General features: G+C 44.2%; 1 protein-coding gene across 1 annotated transcript in view; it reads right to left on the bottom strand.

Moving 5' to 3' along the window:
- ERI3 (ERI1 exoribonuclease family member 3) overlaps positions 1-18397 on the bottom strand; it is a 168466-nt gene that overhangs the window by 71902 nt on the left and 78167 nt on the right. The window contains exon 7 of the mRNA XM_006839687.1: positions 12318-12390. Coding sequence (XP_006839750.1) covers positions 12318-12390 — 73 coding nt within the window. The remainder of the gene's footprint in view (positions 1-12317; positions 12391-18397) is intronic.

Genomic DNA, 18397 nt, shown 5'->3' on the forward strand with positions numbered 1-18397 from the left:
TTCACTGATGATATGGAGCTTTTCCATCTTCTCTTTCCACAGATGTAGTCTATCTGATTTCTATGTGTTCCATCTGGCGAGGTCCATGTGTGAATAGACATGGTTAAACTTGCCTTTCTGAGTGATCTACAAGGAGATGGGAGGGGGAACTACGCTGTTTTCTGCCTTCAAGGAAATGTCCCGTCCTTTCCTCTCCTTTTCTGCAACTCCCCCCAGTTGCAACACAAAAACAAAAGAAAACAAGGAAGAAGACACAGTAACTCAATGTTCCCTTAGATCCTTCAGAATAACCTAATGTTCCCTTAGTGCACAGATAGAGCACTGATGAATCTATCTCCAACCACGCCATGCCTCACATCTCTCCCAAACTGTCCTCAGCCCTTCCATGGTATTTCTATCTCTATCATCTTACTGAGATGGAACTCTGGTAGCATTGTGGGTTACAAGTTGGGCTGCTAGCTGCAAGGTCAGCAATTCGAATCTACCACCTGTTCTGCGGGAGAAAAATGAGAATCTCTTCTTCCGTAAAGATTTACAACCTCGGAAAGCCTATACAGGGTCGCTATGAGTCATAACAAATTCACATCACACCACCACCACCTTACTGAGATCCCATCTGCCTGGCTCTGTGGATCTGGAGAAGCAGCAGATCTAATCCCTTTCTTCAAATGTCCCCTTGAATGGAAAGTCTAGGCCATGCACAAGAGGCACAGACTGTGGGTTACTCTGTATCCTGGAGCCCAGAGGTTTAGAAGGCAGGTTTTGTAGTCAGAACATTTAGGTTTAAATACAGGTCCCAACAGACTCAGGAGGGCTTCCTGCCCTCCTGTGCTCCAAAACAAGCCCAGAATTCACTTCCTCAAGAACACAAGAGAAAGACAGGAGAGGTTCACAATGGTACCTGACAGCACACAGACTCTCAGCAGCAGCCAGCAAGACCTCCAAGGATCTCCTACAGAGGGAACCACAAACAGCCCTAGGCTAAAAGTCAATTTATAGCAGCTGCAGGGAATCTCACAGAGGAAGAGAGAATCCAGCTGTCTGGAAGCAAACTGATGAGAGCGGATTCCCTCACCTGCTCCTCTCCTCCCTGTGGCCACACCCATCAGCAATGAAGAACAAAGTGGGCTACCTCCCTGGCTGAGGGTGTGCTAAGCTGCCCATCCCCATAGGGTGTACCAGCACTATTCTAAGAGCTTTACAAACATAATCTACTTGATTCTTCACACTGTAATTATTGCATCTTACCATAAGGACACAAAGTCTTCTGGCCTAGTTTGTCTCTGTCCATAGCCAACAATGTCACAAGGCAAGGTGGCCTCTTCCCTCATATGGACATAAACATGGAAGTTTTCTGAAGCTACTGCCCCATTCTTAGAAAGCAGCTTAGGCTGGCTTCACTCCAGACGTTGGGTGATTGTTCTGTGTTCTCTTTCGTGCTCTATTTTACCTCTGGTAAAAGGCATGTGATGCTTGGCCCACATCAGGAGCTTAAAAAGCTCGAGTGCAGTTCCTAACCCAGCTGTTTCACCACTTCAGGTCTTTGTTCCCAATGTTTCTTTTGCCTGGAGTGCCCTTTCCACTCATCTCCCAAAATTCAACTCAAGTGTTTTCTCCAGAAACCTTTCTTGACTTTCTTTCCTATACCAGGCCAATGACCTCTCCCTCCTTGCAGTACCTAGGAAAGCAGCAGACAAGCAGAAGAGTGAAGAGCATAGGTTCTCGAGTGTACTGCCTAGATCCGAACCCCTACTTTATTGTTCACTGGCTGGCAAACATGTAACTTCTATCGCAGTTTCCTCATATGTAAAATGGATAATAATAGGACTTATCTGTTTTTACTTTACTTATAAGTATTTATGTTGTTAAGTGCCATCGAGTCAGTTCCGACCCATAGCAACCGTGTATAGGGTTTCTGAGGAGCAGTTGGTGATCTTGAACCGCTGACCTTGCAGTTCAAATGGCTTTGCAGTTGGGTGCACAGCGCCACACCAGGACTCTATTTATACTTGCTCTGTATTTTCTGCCACTCAGGCTGCCACAAAACAGAACAGTGCCTGTTTATTACTGTTAATGACCTCTACTTTATAAATGAGGAAACCAGGGTTCAGAGAAGGTAAATGACTTGTCCAAGGTTATAACACAGTCAGGAACTGACCCAAGGTGAATGTAACTCTGCATTCCATTGGGCAGTCAGGCATGCTAATGGCAGCTGGAACCAAGTGCATGAGCAGATATACTGTGCTCCTCAGATTGAGCTAATGGTAAGCAAGTCCAAGGTCAGCATTAGGCTCATCTCTCCTCCCTTCCCTTGAGTTCACATGAACTGTGCTGAAGAACCACTTTTTGCTAGCTGTTATCCACAAAGCCTTACATGTCTTCTTTACCCCAGGTCTCTCTACAGTAGTCATCACATAAGGACTGGAGAAGGCCAGGGCTGCAGCGCTGTCATTTTACCCTCCTGAAAACTCTAAGAGGTGGGTATTGGTTTTCCTGTTTTACCCTAGGGACCCAGGGAGGCTCAAAGAGGCTAACCAGCCTTCTCCTAAGGTCCTACAGCCCGTATACAGTGGAGTCAAGATTCAAAGTCAGGCCTGCTGGACTCAGAACGTAAGTTCTAACAGGTTCTGGAAGGTGAGGGACTTACTCCAGATCACACAGTGACTATTACTAGAAGCCTGAGACAGAGTCATGTGACTCCAAAACTCTTTCCCTAGCACCAATGGTCATCTCCAGATATCTAAGGGTCCAGTATCCAGACCCAACAACCCCTGAAGACTGAATAAAGCATAAGTCTCTCTCACATACATCCATACTATTTTCCAGGTTTATGATTAATAAAATATGAGTACAAATACATTGAAAAGTCAACCAGATTACCTGTTGCTTTTTCTCATTATGTACTTTCTCACCATGTACCAAAAATACAAGTTCTGCTATATGCTGGAGAGGTGGGTGGTGAGCTATGAAGTTTTTACTAAGTGCAACTTTGACTCTGCCTGCCTACCTCCCTAAACACTCAACAACACCACACTCAGGGGACCTTCACCAAGGTACTTTCCTGATCCTCAGTTAGAGACTCATGGCAGAGACACATGGCTTTTGCCTGGAATGACTGCTCCAAGACAGCAACAGCCGGAGGCATAATCTCTTCCAACAAAGAGGACTGGAGCCCTGAGCTATGGAAGGAAGGAATCAGGAAAATAAGTTTCTGTCTTTGCTATCCTGGTCTCTAACTCCTTTCCTGGTACAGATCACACTCAGGGGGAAAAATCACACTGACCTGGGTTCAAATCCAACTTATCTTCTTTCTGGCTATGCAACCTTAGGTGAGTTACTTAATTTCTTTAAGTCTATCTCTGTGAGATGAGGTAACAGTAAATGGACACACAGTAGGGAAGAGGCTTCTGTACTTTGGAGAACATTAGTCCAGTCTGGGTTCAATTAATGTTTGTTGATGCCTAGAGTGTGCCAGGCCCAGTGCTGGGCACTGGGAATCTAGAGACGGATGGTACAGAGTCTCTGACTTCAAGGAGCTCACAGTCTGGTAGGAAAGACAGCATGCAAACAGATAGTACTTGTGATACACCCAAGTACTGAAGCCATATTGAGGAGGAAGTGACCGACAGGATGATGGGAACTATTTCTACTAGAGGTGGGGTCAGACAAGGCTTCACAGAAGATGGTCTTGGAAGATGAACAGACATTTTCTCAACACACCACATGAGGAAAGGCAATTTAAGAGAAGGGAACAACATAAGCAAAGAGAGGTAAAACAATGATGTATATTTGAGGAGCAGTGAGAAGTTTGATCTGGCTGGAATATGATAACAGAGGGACAGGAGATATGAATGTAAGGAGCTGCAGTGAACCAGGTCATCTGAAGCCTTGGGCACTGTTGCAGTTACTAGTGCTGCTACAACAGAAATACCCAGAGTGGGTGGCTTTAATCAACAGAAAGGCATTTTCTCACAGTTTAAGTGGCCAGCAGTCCAAATTCAGAGTGCTGGCTCTTGGGGAAGGCCCTGGTTCTCTTTAGCTTCTGCTGCCTGGTTCCCTAGCAATCTCTATGTGTCTTGGCATCTATCTTACCCCATTCTTTGCCCTGCTTACTTGTTTAATCTCTTCTATCTCAAAACAATGGACTCAAAATACACCCTGCATGAATCCTGGCCATTAACATAACAAAGACAGCCCTTTCTAAAATGGGATTATAACCACAGAGGTTAGGATTTGTGATACAGATTTTCAGGGGGACATGATTAATCCATTACAGGCATCTTGCTCAGCAGTAAGAATGGGGCACACCCTTCAATACCTATCCTCCCAACTCCGGGATTCTGCCTGTCAAAAATGAGCACCCTGCAATGGTACCCTCTGATTTAAGAGTTCCTCTCCTGGCCCTATAGTAAGGCATTTCTGTCCCACAGATTATAACTCACTCTGGGCTATTATTCAGCTCCCCATCCCTGGCCCTGCTGCAGTTAGTCCAAACATAATATCCTTCATGCATATATTATCTGTCTCCCTATTATCTGGAATCATTTCGGAATTAAATTTCAGTCCTGCAATATTGGCTTCAGGAGCGGCGCGCTTTATGGGCTAGTCAAAGGTTAGAATACCAATCAAAATAACAGTGCCGATGCAGCGAGACATTTTAATATTCCAAAACCCGGTAATTGTAAAAGGACATAATATTTTTTCCCTGATTACCCCAAAGGCAACACATGTTAACAAGGCGAGGGAAGGAGTGAAAGAAATTTCAGAGTTCAGACAGCTGTAAGACATATTTAAAGGAAAAGCCCAGGCTGGGCATTACACCATGGGGGCAAGATGAAAGGAGACAGTCCCTCTAGTTCCAGCTACTCCACACTCTAGATAAAGCACTGTCCCTCCCCTACCTCTGGACTACCTGCCCAGAGCTCATGCCCCAGGGGGTGTGGTGAAAGGGGAAAGAACTCAGAATCTGGAGTCATGAGGCTTGGGTGCTAGATTCAGCTGGATTCAGTGTTATCCAGCCCCCAAGATGTTTCTACCCCCCAGGGTTCTAGCCTCAAAAGAATAAATTCTGGTAGCAAGCACTCTGCACTGCTCTCCCAAACTAACCCTGTCCTTGTCCTGAATCCCCGACCTGCCCTCATTTACACTCTTTTCAGTTCTCTACATGGATTTCTTCCCAAAGTCAGCTGGAGGCCCTGGTCGTCCTGGTCATCCTAGCTGGCTCCCACCAGGATACCAGCCTACAACTGCCCACACCCCATGGACAATGCTCTGTGTATACAGGCTGATGTCTAGACTCAGGCCACAGGCTGCCTGCCTGGTTCTGACCATTGAATGGTCCTGAAGCATCTGTTTGCTATACAAGCACACTCCTTTCCACCTCTCCAAAATAAAAATAAAAACAGCTTGCTGGATCTCTTGATCTTCACACCTATCCTTGGTTTTTGTTTTCTGTCAGAAGGGCTTTCTATCTGGTGCTGGCAGCCACCATTCTAAAGAGTCCCTGCCTCCGTCTACCCAGCATTTGAGCAGCTTTCTCCCCACAGCTACAAAAAAGTGACTTGAACAGCAGCGCTTCTGCTAGCTCAGCCCACTCGCTGGAGCTTCCAATCTGCATCATCCCGACCTGCTGACCCGCCTATGGCCCCCAGCAAAGAACTTCATTAAGGCCGAGAATTTATTCCTCCATAAGCCCTTAATTTATTACTGTGCTGATTGGGACTCTGAATGCTCCAAGGTCAGGAAAAGTCGTACTCAATCGTAGACACCAACCCCCCTTCAGCAGTTTCTCCTCCTGACCCCACCTGGGGGTGGATGGGGTGGGGAACAGAAATGTTTCTTGGAGGGAATGTCTCCTCCTCCTTTTTAAGAGCTTGACTATTCCCTCCACCCTGCCTCCTTCAGTGCAACCAGAAATTGTAGCAGGGATATAGCATAGATGGCAGAGGGAGAGTAGAGTAAAAATCTTTACACTCTGGCATAGCTGGGTTTGGGCAACCCCATCCCTATACTTCTGGACATGACTGGCTAAGTCCAATCTGCCAACACTGAATCAGAATCCTTGTAAGGATGGTAGCTGGTTTCCCCCAAAGTCCACCAAAATAGGCCAAGGCATCAAAGGGGATCCCAGACTGTGAGTCTGGGTATATAAACACTTGCGTAACTTAGTCTGAATGCATGTGTATGTGTAGATATGCATTTACATTATGCGTCCATATGTATGCAGTGTTCTTGTTATTGTTAAGTGCTGACAAGTTGCTTCCAACTCATAGTGACCCAGTATAGGGTTTCCTAAGAGCAGCTGGTAAGTCTGAACTGCCAATCTTGTAGTTCAAACCGACCTTGAAGTCCAGCACATTATCCCACAGTGCCCCATACATATACTGTTAAGTGCCATTAGGTTGCTTCCGACTCATAGCGACCCTGTATAGGATTTCCTAGAAGCAGCTGTTAAGTTTGAACTGCTGATCTTGTGGTTCAAACTGACCTATGGTCCAGTGCTTATCGTACAACACCACACCAGGACGCCATACATATATGTGATTATTTATATCCATATACTCACATCCTTATGAAGGTCTTATCTAACTTTTCTGTTTCTTAACCCTTAATAATAGCATTCTTCTTCACCTAATCTTAGTTACCCATGACCACAACTTGGAATGTGCCAACACACCTAGAACTGCTCTAATTCTGAAATCACTAAACCAGATACACTCCTTTCTAACCATAATCTCTTATCATTGCATCTGGCATGCTCAACGACACCCAATATACCTGTTTCTTACTGGGACCTATATACTTTTTCATACTTATCAGGCCTCCTGCTGTGTTCTCTTCCCTAATATCCAGCTTAGATCCCATGGTTCGTTTTGTAAACTGTCTTGACAATATCTTCAGGTCCCTTGCTCCTTTCATCATACCTCCTTGGAAAACCTCCACTCTGGATTAATCTAAATGTCTGCTTTCTCCACACCCATAGCCGGCAGTCAAAAAATTGAACAGTGATTCCATGATGAATTAATGTCATCAACCTCACTGGACCCTCAACATGTCTAAAAATCCTACTATAATTCCCAATACTCCCACATTAGTTCTCAGCAAATGACTAATCTATTTCAAGAAGAAAAATAAAAGCCACCAGATGGGAACGACCTCAATTTGCCATCAACAAATCTACATGCCTGTTTGCATCTATTTGCATCCATTCTCTTCTCCTGCCCTCCTGTCAAACTGGGACAAGGACCTTTCTCCTAGGGAGAAATCAAGTTAAAAAATCTAGATTCTCCATTCCCTCTCCATTCACATTCTCAAAGACTTCTTTCTATCCATGATTCCTCTTCTCATTCCATATATCTTGAGTATTTCCTCTAACAATTTTTACAAACAAATACATACGCCTTCCATATTAGAAAATAACAGTTGGTTCCACCCCACCTTTGCCCCTACCACAGCTCTTGACCTGCCTCTCTTCTTCCGTTCTGAAAGAGTGAAAGTTCCTCCATCTCCTCATTTCACATCTACTCTTCAATTCACTCCAATCTGGTGCCTATCCCTATCATGCCACTCAAAAGTTTCCATCAAGGTCCTTGTGACTAAATTGAATGTTTGTATTTCAGACTTTATAGTATTTGGCTCTCCTGTTCTTCTGAAAACACTTTAATCCCTCGGTTTCTGTGACATCACTTTCCTGGTGTAGCTCTTCTTCAACATTCTTTTATTCTTCTTCTCAGTCTAAAAAGCTGAGTGCAATCTAAATTTAAGTTCTAACTCTGCCACTTACTAATGTGAGACATTGCGCAAGTTTTGCCATAGCTCTGTGCCTCAGTTTTCTCAATCTTAAAATGAGAGTAATAGTAGTAATTAGTACATGTGATTGTTGTGAGAATTAGACAAGATACAGAAAGCATATAAACATAGTGTCTAACACAGCAACTAATGCCAACACAAATATAGTGTGGCCCATCTAAAATTTCTAGTAGCTGCACTATACTGTAAAAAGGATAAAATTAATTTTAATAATATATTTTATTCAACCTAACATATCCAAATATTATTTCAACATGTAATCAGCATAAAAATTATTAATGAGCTATTTTGCATTTTTATATGGCCTTTAAAGTCTGATGTGTAATTTACACATAGAGCATATCTTAAATTCCATTATCTTTTAATTTCATTTTTGTTGATTGATGAATGTGTATCTCTTATCCAGACTCCACCCCGAGCCCCAGACTTATATATTCAACTGGCTCTTCTATAGCTTTACAAGAATGTCTCAAAGGCATTTAAAACACTTGTCCCACACTGAATTCATCTCCTCCTCCATTCTCAAAACTTCTCCTTCTTCCATTATCTCAGTAAATCTATTCTAATTGATCCAGAAGCTCAAATCATAAACTCTAGTCATCATGGTCTCCTCCTTCATTCAGGACCCCACAGCCAATCATCATTTCCTGTCTATTCTAACACTCAATCTGGTATAACTTTTGTTTTGAAAGTAAGAATGAATTCTAAAGCTACTGATGTATTAGGAAACAACTTGTTGTTATTCTGAAGTGCCATCGAGTCAGTTCCGACTCAGCTACCCTGTATACGGTTTCCAAGAAGCAGCTGGTTAGCTGGAACTGCCAACCTTGATGTTCACAGTGACTTTGCAGTCCAGCGCATTAACCCACAACACCACACTTTGCATTTGTTCATGTGTAATTTCATCCACAAAAACACTAGATAATATGGAAAGTTGTGCCCAGCTAAGAGAACTATGTAGAAGATACAAAATGCACATATGCACACGCCTCAAACACGTACCAGCTAGCTTACCTGGATAAGCGCGTGTGTTGAATTCCAGACCACTGCAATAAAGCGAATGTCGCAATAAAGTGAATCAGACACATTGTTTTGGTTTCCTAGTAAAGCTGGTTTGAATTACAAAGTCAGCAGTTCAAATTCACCAGCTGCTCCTCAGAAACCCTATACGGGGTTGGAACCAACTCGATGGCACTTAACAACAACAAAGTGCATATAAGGGAGTCCTGGTGTGGCACTGTGGGTTAATGCAATAGACTGCAAAGTTGGTCTGAACCACAAGGTCGGTGGTTTAAGCTCTCCAGCTGCTCCTTGGAAACTCTATCCAGGGTCGCAATGGGTTGGAATTGACTCGATGACACTTAACAACAACAAGTGCATATATAGGAGTCCTGGTAGCATAGTGGGTTACAAATTGCTAACCACAAGGTCAGCAGCTCAAATCCACCAGGCTCGGCAGGAGGAAAATGAGACTTTCTGCTCCCATAAAGATTTACAGCCTCAGAAACACCACACAGGGTCGCTATGAGTCGGTACCGAGTCTATAACTAGCACACAACCACCACCGCCATCACCACCAGTCATCTAACAGTTACTGTGACACTATACCATATACAACATTGAGAAAGTCTCAAATATTGGGTGCCAAAAGGTATGACACAGAAACACGCAGTGGGCACTGATTCTTGGAAAAATAGAACCGACAGAACTGTTTGACACACGGTTGCCTCACAAACTACAATTTTTTAAAAAATTGCAATATGTACAAAGTGCAATAAAGTCAAGCACAAATCAAACTAGATATGCTGTTTGAGGATGGTGAGAATTCAGCCCCAGTTACTCGCCTACTAAGCAGGTCTGAGGTGGTCAAGCAGCCCAGGGATTCTCCTTTTTTTTTCATGGAGCCAAGCTCTGCTAGGAGAGTTGAGGAGGTGAGAAGAGAAGAAAGCAGGGAGGGCAGATAGCAGAGATTCCTACAGACAGTTGAGCTTGAGTCACACAGGAGGAAACATGACATGGAGTAAGGCTTAATACTCTTGCAACCTTGGCAATGACTCTCTGGCTTTGTTTTTATCATTAATTTACAGGAGTTCTGGTGTGGCACTATAGGATAACCAGTGGACTGCCAACCACAAGGTCGGCAGTTCAAACCCATCAGCTGCTCCCTGGAAACCCTATACTGGGTCACTAAGAGTTGAAACTGATTTGATGGCACAACAGCCATAAGAAGAATCTAGAGAACACTAACTCACTCAGCATAAAGGTCAAAAAGATCTCCATGGCTCACTGTCTTGAACAGCTGTTGCTAAGATAGACTGCCATCAAGAATTAAGTGTTCTCTTTGGCTGGCACCAGAGTGGGATGGTCTGGGTGTAAGTAAGGCCCTAAGCACACACCAAATCGGATGTGCATGGAGGGCAAGGAAGGGTGGTTAGACCTCTTGTTCTTCCCAGACCTTCTCCATTTACCTTATAAGAGGCAATCACATGACAACTGGAAAGTTCTCAGTTTGCCTAGCACCTAGTCCCTCTCACAACAGCGCAGCAAAGTCTGGTGGAGAGCAAAATTGAACAGGCTCAGGACAGCCCACTCCCACCTTGAACCCTACTCTTTGGGCCCAGCAGCACCAAGGTAGCAATGAGTAGCAATGTTATCACATGGGTCAGTTGTTTTCCTGCCTTGCTGCCAAGAAATCTAGAAGCAGGGAGCTATCCATATACCAAAAAGTCTAGTGAACTTCACAGAGAACTGTTCATGGTCAGTGCCTGCCTTGCCTGGCCGGGCCTTCACATTGCATTTACAGAGGTCAGCAAGCAGCCTCAGATGTACTCTGTCAGCTGGCATGTCGTCTTCCAGGAGCACAGAACTACACCCATATGCCCAGCCTGCCTGAGTGAGCCTCCGTGAAGCTAGTTATCACTCAGCCAGCAATTATTCACTGAGCACATATTTTGTTCCTAGCCCTGGTTTGGCCGCTGGGGTCACTGAGAGAAACCAGACTCCATCTCTGGGCTCCAGATGGACACATCTGGAAGAAAACACACAATGGACTCAGTTTCAACACTGAGAGCACTGATTTCCAAAGTGCTGAGGAGCCTCAAGGCCAGAGAGAAAACGCTGAGACTCTCAGTATCTGAGCTGAGTCTTTAAGGCAAGGGAGTATGCCTGATGACAATGACTTGGGGTAATGTCAGACTCGAAGATAGGACAGAGACTAGCCTTTCAGCTAGAGACGAGAGGTAGTAAGTAGCTGCTCCTCACTTGCATGGGAGATCAGTGGGAGAGTGGTGGGTAAGGGTCAAAGTACAAACAAGTTAAGAGTGTAAAGGACCTTTATACCAGGTGCTCACAAGTAGGGCTGCCCAGAACAAAGTCCAAGGTCATTCTTTGTGTGGCACAAATACTTACAAAACCTTGTCTTTCACTGGTTCCCATGTTCCCTTAGCTCTAGGCCTCCCTCCCTCCCCTACACGCCGTCACCTCACCAAAACCAGGGTGCTCTCTGCTGAGAAAGTCTTCTCTGCTCTTTATAACTGGATCCTTCCTTTCTTGAATGCCCAGTTCAATCCCAAATCTACAGGATACCTAGCCTGATTCCCCTCCCCACCCCCGCCCCCAGTGACTTCTCTCTTCTTTGGCCCACTGTTAGCTACTACCCTGACCCCCAGAATGTTCTCCTTTCTCTGAGCCTCCTGGGAGTCAACTAAGCTGACTGGTGGCATGAGGCTCCTGAGGCTGCTCCAGGGCTGTTGTCCTCATATCAGAATGATTTACGGGAGTAAACCTCCTTAGCGCACTGGGCTTCCAGGAGCAGGGGTCCTTTCATAGCAGAAATGTGGGGCATCTATTCCTACACTACCTTTCTTCCACTTTTCTAAGAAGTGCAGTACATCGCTAGGAAATTCGAGTTTTCTGGGTGATTTATCCCCTGCCAGGGCCCCACTTGGGATACCTCCATGTCCACAGCCTCAGTCGCACACTTCTCCAGGTGCTTGGTACTGCAATAGTGCCAGTCTTCTCTCACATAGCCCAAAGGGAAAAGGGCTCTAGTTTCCATGGTCCTTCATCAAATGAGCAAGGCCCTGTTGGGACCAGAGCCAGCCACCTTGCAACCAGAGGCTGATCCTTAGGACTGGCCAAGAGGGTCAGAGGCCACACTCATAGTCACATCAAAGGGGGTATTTCCCTACATCTGTACTAGGGGCAATGCATTTCCACCTAGAGAATCTCCAAAAATCCCCTTGACTGGGATTTCTCTAAACATCTGGGTGGCACCAAATAAGGCAGTGTCATATTCCACTCAGCAGTCTGCTCCCCAAACAGCTCTGCACTCCCCTTCCATGGATACCCAATTTCAAGTATGTATTTTAGCTGGAAAGAAGGGAAGTTGAGAAAAGAGAACAGAAAGAAAAAGAAAGGGAGCAGAGATAAGGAAAGGAAGCAATGAAGGGGAGTTGTGAGGCACAGGAAGACCACAGGAAGCACCCGGTGGGGCTCAGACACAGTACCTTTTTCAGATTAATCCACTGCTTGAAGTAATCAGCCACTGGCAAACCCAAGTATTGGCACTGACCTGGAAGCCTACAAGAAAGGAAAAAGAAAACAAGTTGGGCATACCTGTGTCCCAGGTATGGAGTCTTAAGCGAGGAAATCCCACAGTATTTAGGATAAATATACTTCAAGAGTCCAACCCATTCACAATGGGTCCCACCAACCTCCAGCCCCCTGGACCCTGGGCTCCAGATCCACCCTTCAAATGCAAACATGATAATCTGGAGACTATTCCAAATAATATCAACAGCTACTATTTCACGATGGCCTACAATAGGATAAATACCTTTACTTACATTTACCCACTTAACCCTCAAAGTGATGGTTGTGAAGGAGGTACTATTGTCTACATTTTACACATGAAAAATTGAGATTCAGAGGGTTGCCTAAACTGCCACAGCTAAAATATGATCGTGCCAAGAAGGAACCCAGGCCTGACTCCAAGCCTATGTTCTTTCCAATGTGCTATTGTTGTTACTGTTTTATTGCAGCAGGAAGGCAGAAAGAAGAGTTGAGAAAGAAAGCATACACAATTTAGAAATAGCTGGGCCAGGGTTTCAGCTCACATTTAGTGTCTTTATCTATAGACCTTTTGCAGATAAAGAAGAGACCATACAAAAGGATATGAAGAGGTCAAAATTTCAACCAAAAAGAGTCTGTTCTTTTTTTCTTTTCCTTTAAATTCAAATTTATAAACTGTCTGCCCCCTCTAGCTGATGATGCAACTGAACCCACACAAATCCATTCAACCTAACATTTATTAATGCCTAATGAGAGCTAGGCTTTATGTTTTACAAAAGTCAAATATAATCCCAACCCAGAAGGGGCTTACAGTTCATTCAGTGGGATGGACAATGAAAGAAACAGACGAAAACAGCCTGAAGTTGGAGCCTGGAGCTTTATATGGAAGGACGGAGGAAGACGATACTAGAAAGACCAGCAGGAGTGGATCACAGAGGTTTTCTTGATTAGAAGAATGTGGCCACAGGCAATGGAGTGTTCTATAGAGTCTTAAAGAGGTCATAACATAACCTTTTATTGAGCCAGGCCCACCTCTCCCATAGCAACATCACAATCAAGGAACTCATACTTTAGTGTTGTTAAGTTGCGTCTAGTCGGTTCCAACTCATAGCAACACTGTATAGGGTTTCTGAGGAGTGGCTAGTGAGTTTCAACCACCAACCCTTACAATGCTTATCCTACAGCACCATACCAGGACTCCAAATATAAAGGGCTGTACTTCACACAGAAGCCAGCCTTTGTTTCGGACCTCTTCAGTTCTTAGAACATTTTTCTTTAAATGCTAAACTAAGAATCTGACTCTCTGTAACTTTCACCCACAGGCCCCCACATGTGTTTAGAAAATACAGAGAATGAGACTGCCATTGCTGATTTGGGGAACCCTTCCAAGACAAGAAAGCTCCCCCTAGAGTTCTCTTCTCTGGGCCACATATCCTCAGCTCCTTTAAGAATTCCTCACGAGACAACATGCAATGAGTCAGGACTCACCCAATCCGCCCCCATTTCCAGAGGGCAGGGCCGTTGAACTTTTATCAAAATGTTAGGCAGTCAGGGTCAACATGCCCTTTTAGCCCCACTTCACATCATCTGTGGTCCACCGAAACTGTGATAGAAGCTCCCCTTTCTGAAACATAGATAACTGATTTTTTTAGCTTAAAATGCAGTTCAGTAGTGTCAACTGCCAGAGTAATCAAGAAAGATGAAGCTTTCTGCTCCCCCAGAAGAAGCAGTGACACCAGAGATGGAGGCAGAGATGAGGACGTGGAGACATAGAGCAGCTGAGGACTCTAGACTCCTGGAAAGAGAAAGGCTGTGTGCTGGTTTCATAGGAGGCAGGCTTACAGAATGTGCTCTCTGGTGGTGTAAATTATTATATATTCCTCAGTATTTATGTATACATACCCCTGCAACCTGCTAAAAAACACCACAAAAAACCCAGAGGGAATAGAAGCAAATACTGTTGTATGATGATGCACAGAGGAGACTGTAATCGTTGAATGAAATGACTGAGTGTAAAACTGATATTCTCCAATGTAAACTATCACTCAATTCACAATAAAAACTAAAAAAATCATTTGTACATTTGAATGCAAAATAAAGTAATCTTAAATTATAATGGAATTCACTATAGGCAGGCATGTGATTAAATTTGTCAAAGGCCATTTACTGCAATCCCTAGGAAATACAGAGTATTACCAGGGTAGCCTCCTCCAAGTCTTGCTTCCAACTTTCTGGAACCAAACCCAATCTGGTCCCCTGTGATTTGATTATAAGCTATGGATATCAACTCTGCCAGTTTGGCTAAACCACTAAGGAGTGAGCATCAAATTTAGGGTCTAGAGACATTGAAATAATGAGTACCTATAGGAAGTGACCTGCATTTGAAACAAAATAAAGGTTTTGCCAAACTGTGAAGAAAAAAACAACAAAAAACAAGTTCCATAGCATCAGCCAAAACAAGGCCAAAGGGCAGACTGTGGACCAGACCATCAATTGCTCATATGCATATTTAGACTGAAGCTGAAGAAAAAGAAAACAAGTCATGAGAGCCAAAATAGGACCTTGAATATATCCCACCTGAATTTAGATACCATCTGAAGAACAGATCTGATACATTAGACGCTAAAGACCGAGGACCAGAAGAGTTGTGGGATGACATCAAGAGCATCATACAGGAAGAAAGCCAAAGGTCATTAAGAAAACAAGAAAGAAGGAAAAAAACAAAATGGATGTCAGAAGAGACTCTGAAGCTTGCTCTCCAGCGTTGAGATGCTACAGTAAATGGAAGAAATGAGGAAGTACAAGAGCTGAATAGAAAATTTCAAAGGTCAGCTTGAGAAGACAAAGTCAAATATTACAATGAAATGTGCAAAGACTTGGAATTAGAAAACCAAAAGGGAAGAACACGCTCAGCATTTCTCAGGCTAAGGAACTGAAGAAAAATTTAAGCCTCAACTTGCATTATTGAAGGATTCTCTGGGCAAATTACTGAATGATGCAGAAAGCATCAAGAGAAGATGGAAGGAATACACAGAGTCACTGTACCAAAATGTTAAACCATTTCAAGAGCTAGCATATGATCAAGAGCCAATGATCCTGAAGGAAGAAGTCCAAGGTGCATTGAAAGCATTGGCAAAGAACAAGGCACTGGGAATTATGGAATACAAACTGAAATCTTCAACAAAGTAAGGCGGCACTGGAGGCACTCGTTCATCTATGGCAAGAAATTCAGAAGACAGCTACCTGGCCAACTGATTTGTGCCCATTCCAAAGAGAGGTGATCTAACAGAATGTGGAAATCATCGGACAATTATCATTGATATCCCATGAGAGTAAAGTTTTACTAAAGGTAATACAAAAACGGCTGTCAACCATATATTGACAGAGAACTTCCATAAGTTTAAGCCAATTCAGAAGAGGATGTGGAATGAGGGATATCATTGCTGATGTCATATGGATCTTGGCAAGAAAAGCAAAGAATACCTGAAACATGTTTACCTGTGCTTTATTGACTACGCAAAGGCTTTCAATTATGTTGATCATGACAAGCTATGGACAACATTCAGAATATGAGTATTCCGGAACACTTAATCGTGCTCATGAGGAACCTGTACATAGACTACGAGGCAGTTGTTTGAACAGAACAAGGGAAAACCGAATGGTTTCAAATGAGGAAAGGTGTGTGCCAGGTTGTATTCTTTCACCATACTTATTCAACCCATATGCCGAGCAAATAATCCAAGAAGATGGATTATATGAAGAAAAACATGGCATCAGGATTGGAAGAAGATTCATTAACAACCTATGATATGCAGATCATACAACCTTGCTTGCTCAAAGTGAAAAGGACTTAAAATATTTACTGGTGAAGATCAAAGACCACAGCCTTCCGTATGGATTGCACCTCAATGTAAAGAAAACAAAAATCCTCACCACTGGACCAATAAACAACATTCTTATCAATGGAGAAAAGATTGAAGTTGTCAAAGACCTCATTCTGCTTGAATCAACCATCAAGACTCATGGAAGCAGCAGTCAAGAAATCAGATGACATGTTGCATTAGGCAAATCTGCTGCACAAGATCTTTTGAAAGTGCTGAAGAGCAAAGATGTCAGTTTGAAGATTAAGGTGCACCTGACTTATGGTATTTTCAATAACCTCATATGCATGCAAAAGTTGGACAGTGAATAAGAAAGACCGTAGAATTGATTCATTTGAGTTACGGTATTGGAAGAGAATATTGGAAGTACCATGGACTGCCAAAGGAACAAACAAATCTGTATTGGATGAAGTGCAGCCAGAGTGCTTCTTGGAAGCCAGAATGACCAGACTTTGTCTGTCAAACTTTGGACATATTGTCAGGAGGGACCAGTTGCTGGAGAAGGATATTATGTTTGGTAAGGTGGAGGGTCAGAGAAAAAGAGGGCGACCCCCCAGTGAGATGGATTGGCAAAGTGGCAGCATCGATGGGCTCAAGCATAGGAATGATTGTGAGGGTGGCCAAGGCCCGGGCAGTATTTTGTTGTGTTGTACATATAGGGTCAGTATGAGTCGGTACCGGCTTCATGGCACCTAACAACAACATAGTAAGGGCTGTGAGTAAGGGGGCCACCAGAAGTAACAGAATCTACAAAGGAACAGTTAAGGAGGACTGCCCAGCAAAAGGCCCATATCTTAGAACCTATCCTATTTACCCATAGCCAGCACAGCACACCCAACTGCTTTCACTTGACCGTCCAGGAGGCCTACTGGCTCTGGCTAGTCCTGGAAAACGGTGGAGTTCCCTCCTCAGTAGGACGTCAAAGGTAGGCCACAGGTGTAGCTACTTCTACCTCAGGGAGGAAGGGTCTAGCTCAATAGGGTCCTTGTCTGCTCTTCTCTGAGGAGGACAGACTCAATAGACAGACTGTCAGGCTGGGTACTCAGCCTCAAGAGAAGGCTCAGCAACAGTCTTGGGTGTCGTTTTATACCCCATACCTGACTGAAGCAGAAGGAGACCGAGGTTCATGACTCACTCAGGAGCTCTAGGCACTTGCAGGTATGCATGTAGTTTGCAGACACTGTCCACAGGCATTCAAGCTATGACCCTCTAGGTCTGTGGGTGGTCCTAGCCCTGTGATTCCAGGTTGCAAGCAGCACAGATGAAGCAGAATCCAGCCCTGTAGTCACAAGAGCCGATGCCAAAACTGGAACCTCAGGGTGCCTCATGGGAAGACAGGTACACATAAGCACATCTCTGTTAAGAGAACTCTACCCTAGTGTAGAGAACACCAAGAATTATCCTAAGAGGAAGGTCGTCATCCCTATACAAAGAGGAAATTAAGGCTCAGAGCAGGGAGAAGATTCGCTCAATCATACGACAAGCAAAAGGCAGAACTAGAAGTGGGACCTAAGTCTTCTGGCTGCATAAGGCATCAGCTGTATACATGTGCTTAGAGCTCTTCAGAGTCCCTGGGAAGGCAAGGCCACACCTGGGTCCAAGGTTCTTAGGAGCCCAAGGCTAAGGTCAATGAGTACCAGTGGCCCAGGGCTCCACCAATTTTGAAAGGAAAAGGGCAAAAGTCTTCTCAGCACAAAAGGTCTGAATGCTGTGAGTTCCTACCAGATACTGATCCCCAGAGCCACTGGCAATGGGCCCTGAGTAGCCCAAGGGCATAAATGTGCAGGCAGGTTTATGGTGCCCAGGTCTCCACGCAGCTGGAATCACTGGGCACAAAGCTCCCCAACTGCCCAAACATCATCTGGCCATGCTTATTACTGTTGCCCAATGAAATTTTATGCACCGAGTCCACAGGTGTGATTTCCCCTTCTTTATGAGGGTCGGAATGACATCACTGATGGCCAATAGAAAAGAGCCAATTATGTCCAGGCCATAAAAAGGAAGGGGACTTTTTCAAATCAAAACTTCCTTCAGCTTCATGATGCAAGGGGCTTCCTTAAAGGGAGCCCCTTCCTGATCCTGCCTGTAGGCTCTAAACCAGGGCCATGATTGCTTTCCAAGTTCTGCAGGGTCTA

The sequence above is a fragment of the Chrysochloris asiatica genome, unplaced genomic scaffold, assembly GCF_000296735.1.
Source record: "Chrysochloris asiatica unplaced genomic scaffold, ChrAsi1.0 scaffold00026, whole genome shotgun sequence".
Lineage (NCBI taxonomy): Eukaryota > Metazoa > Chordata > Mammalia > Afrosoricida > Chrysochloridae > Chrysochloris > Chrysochloris asiatica.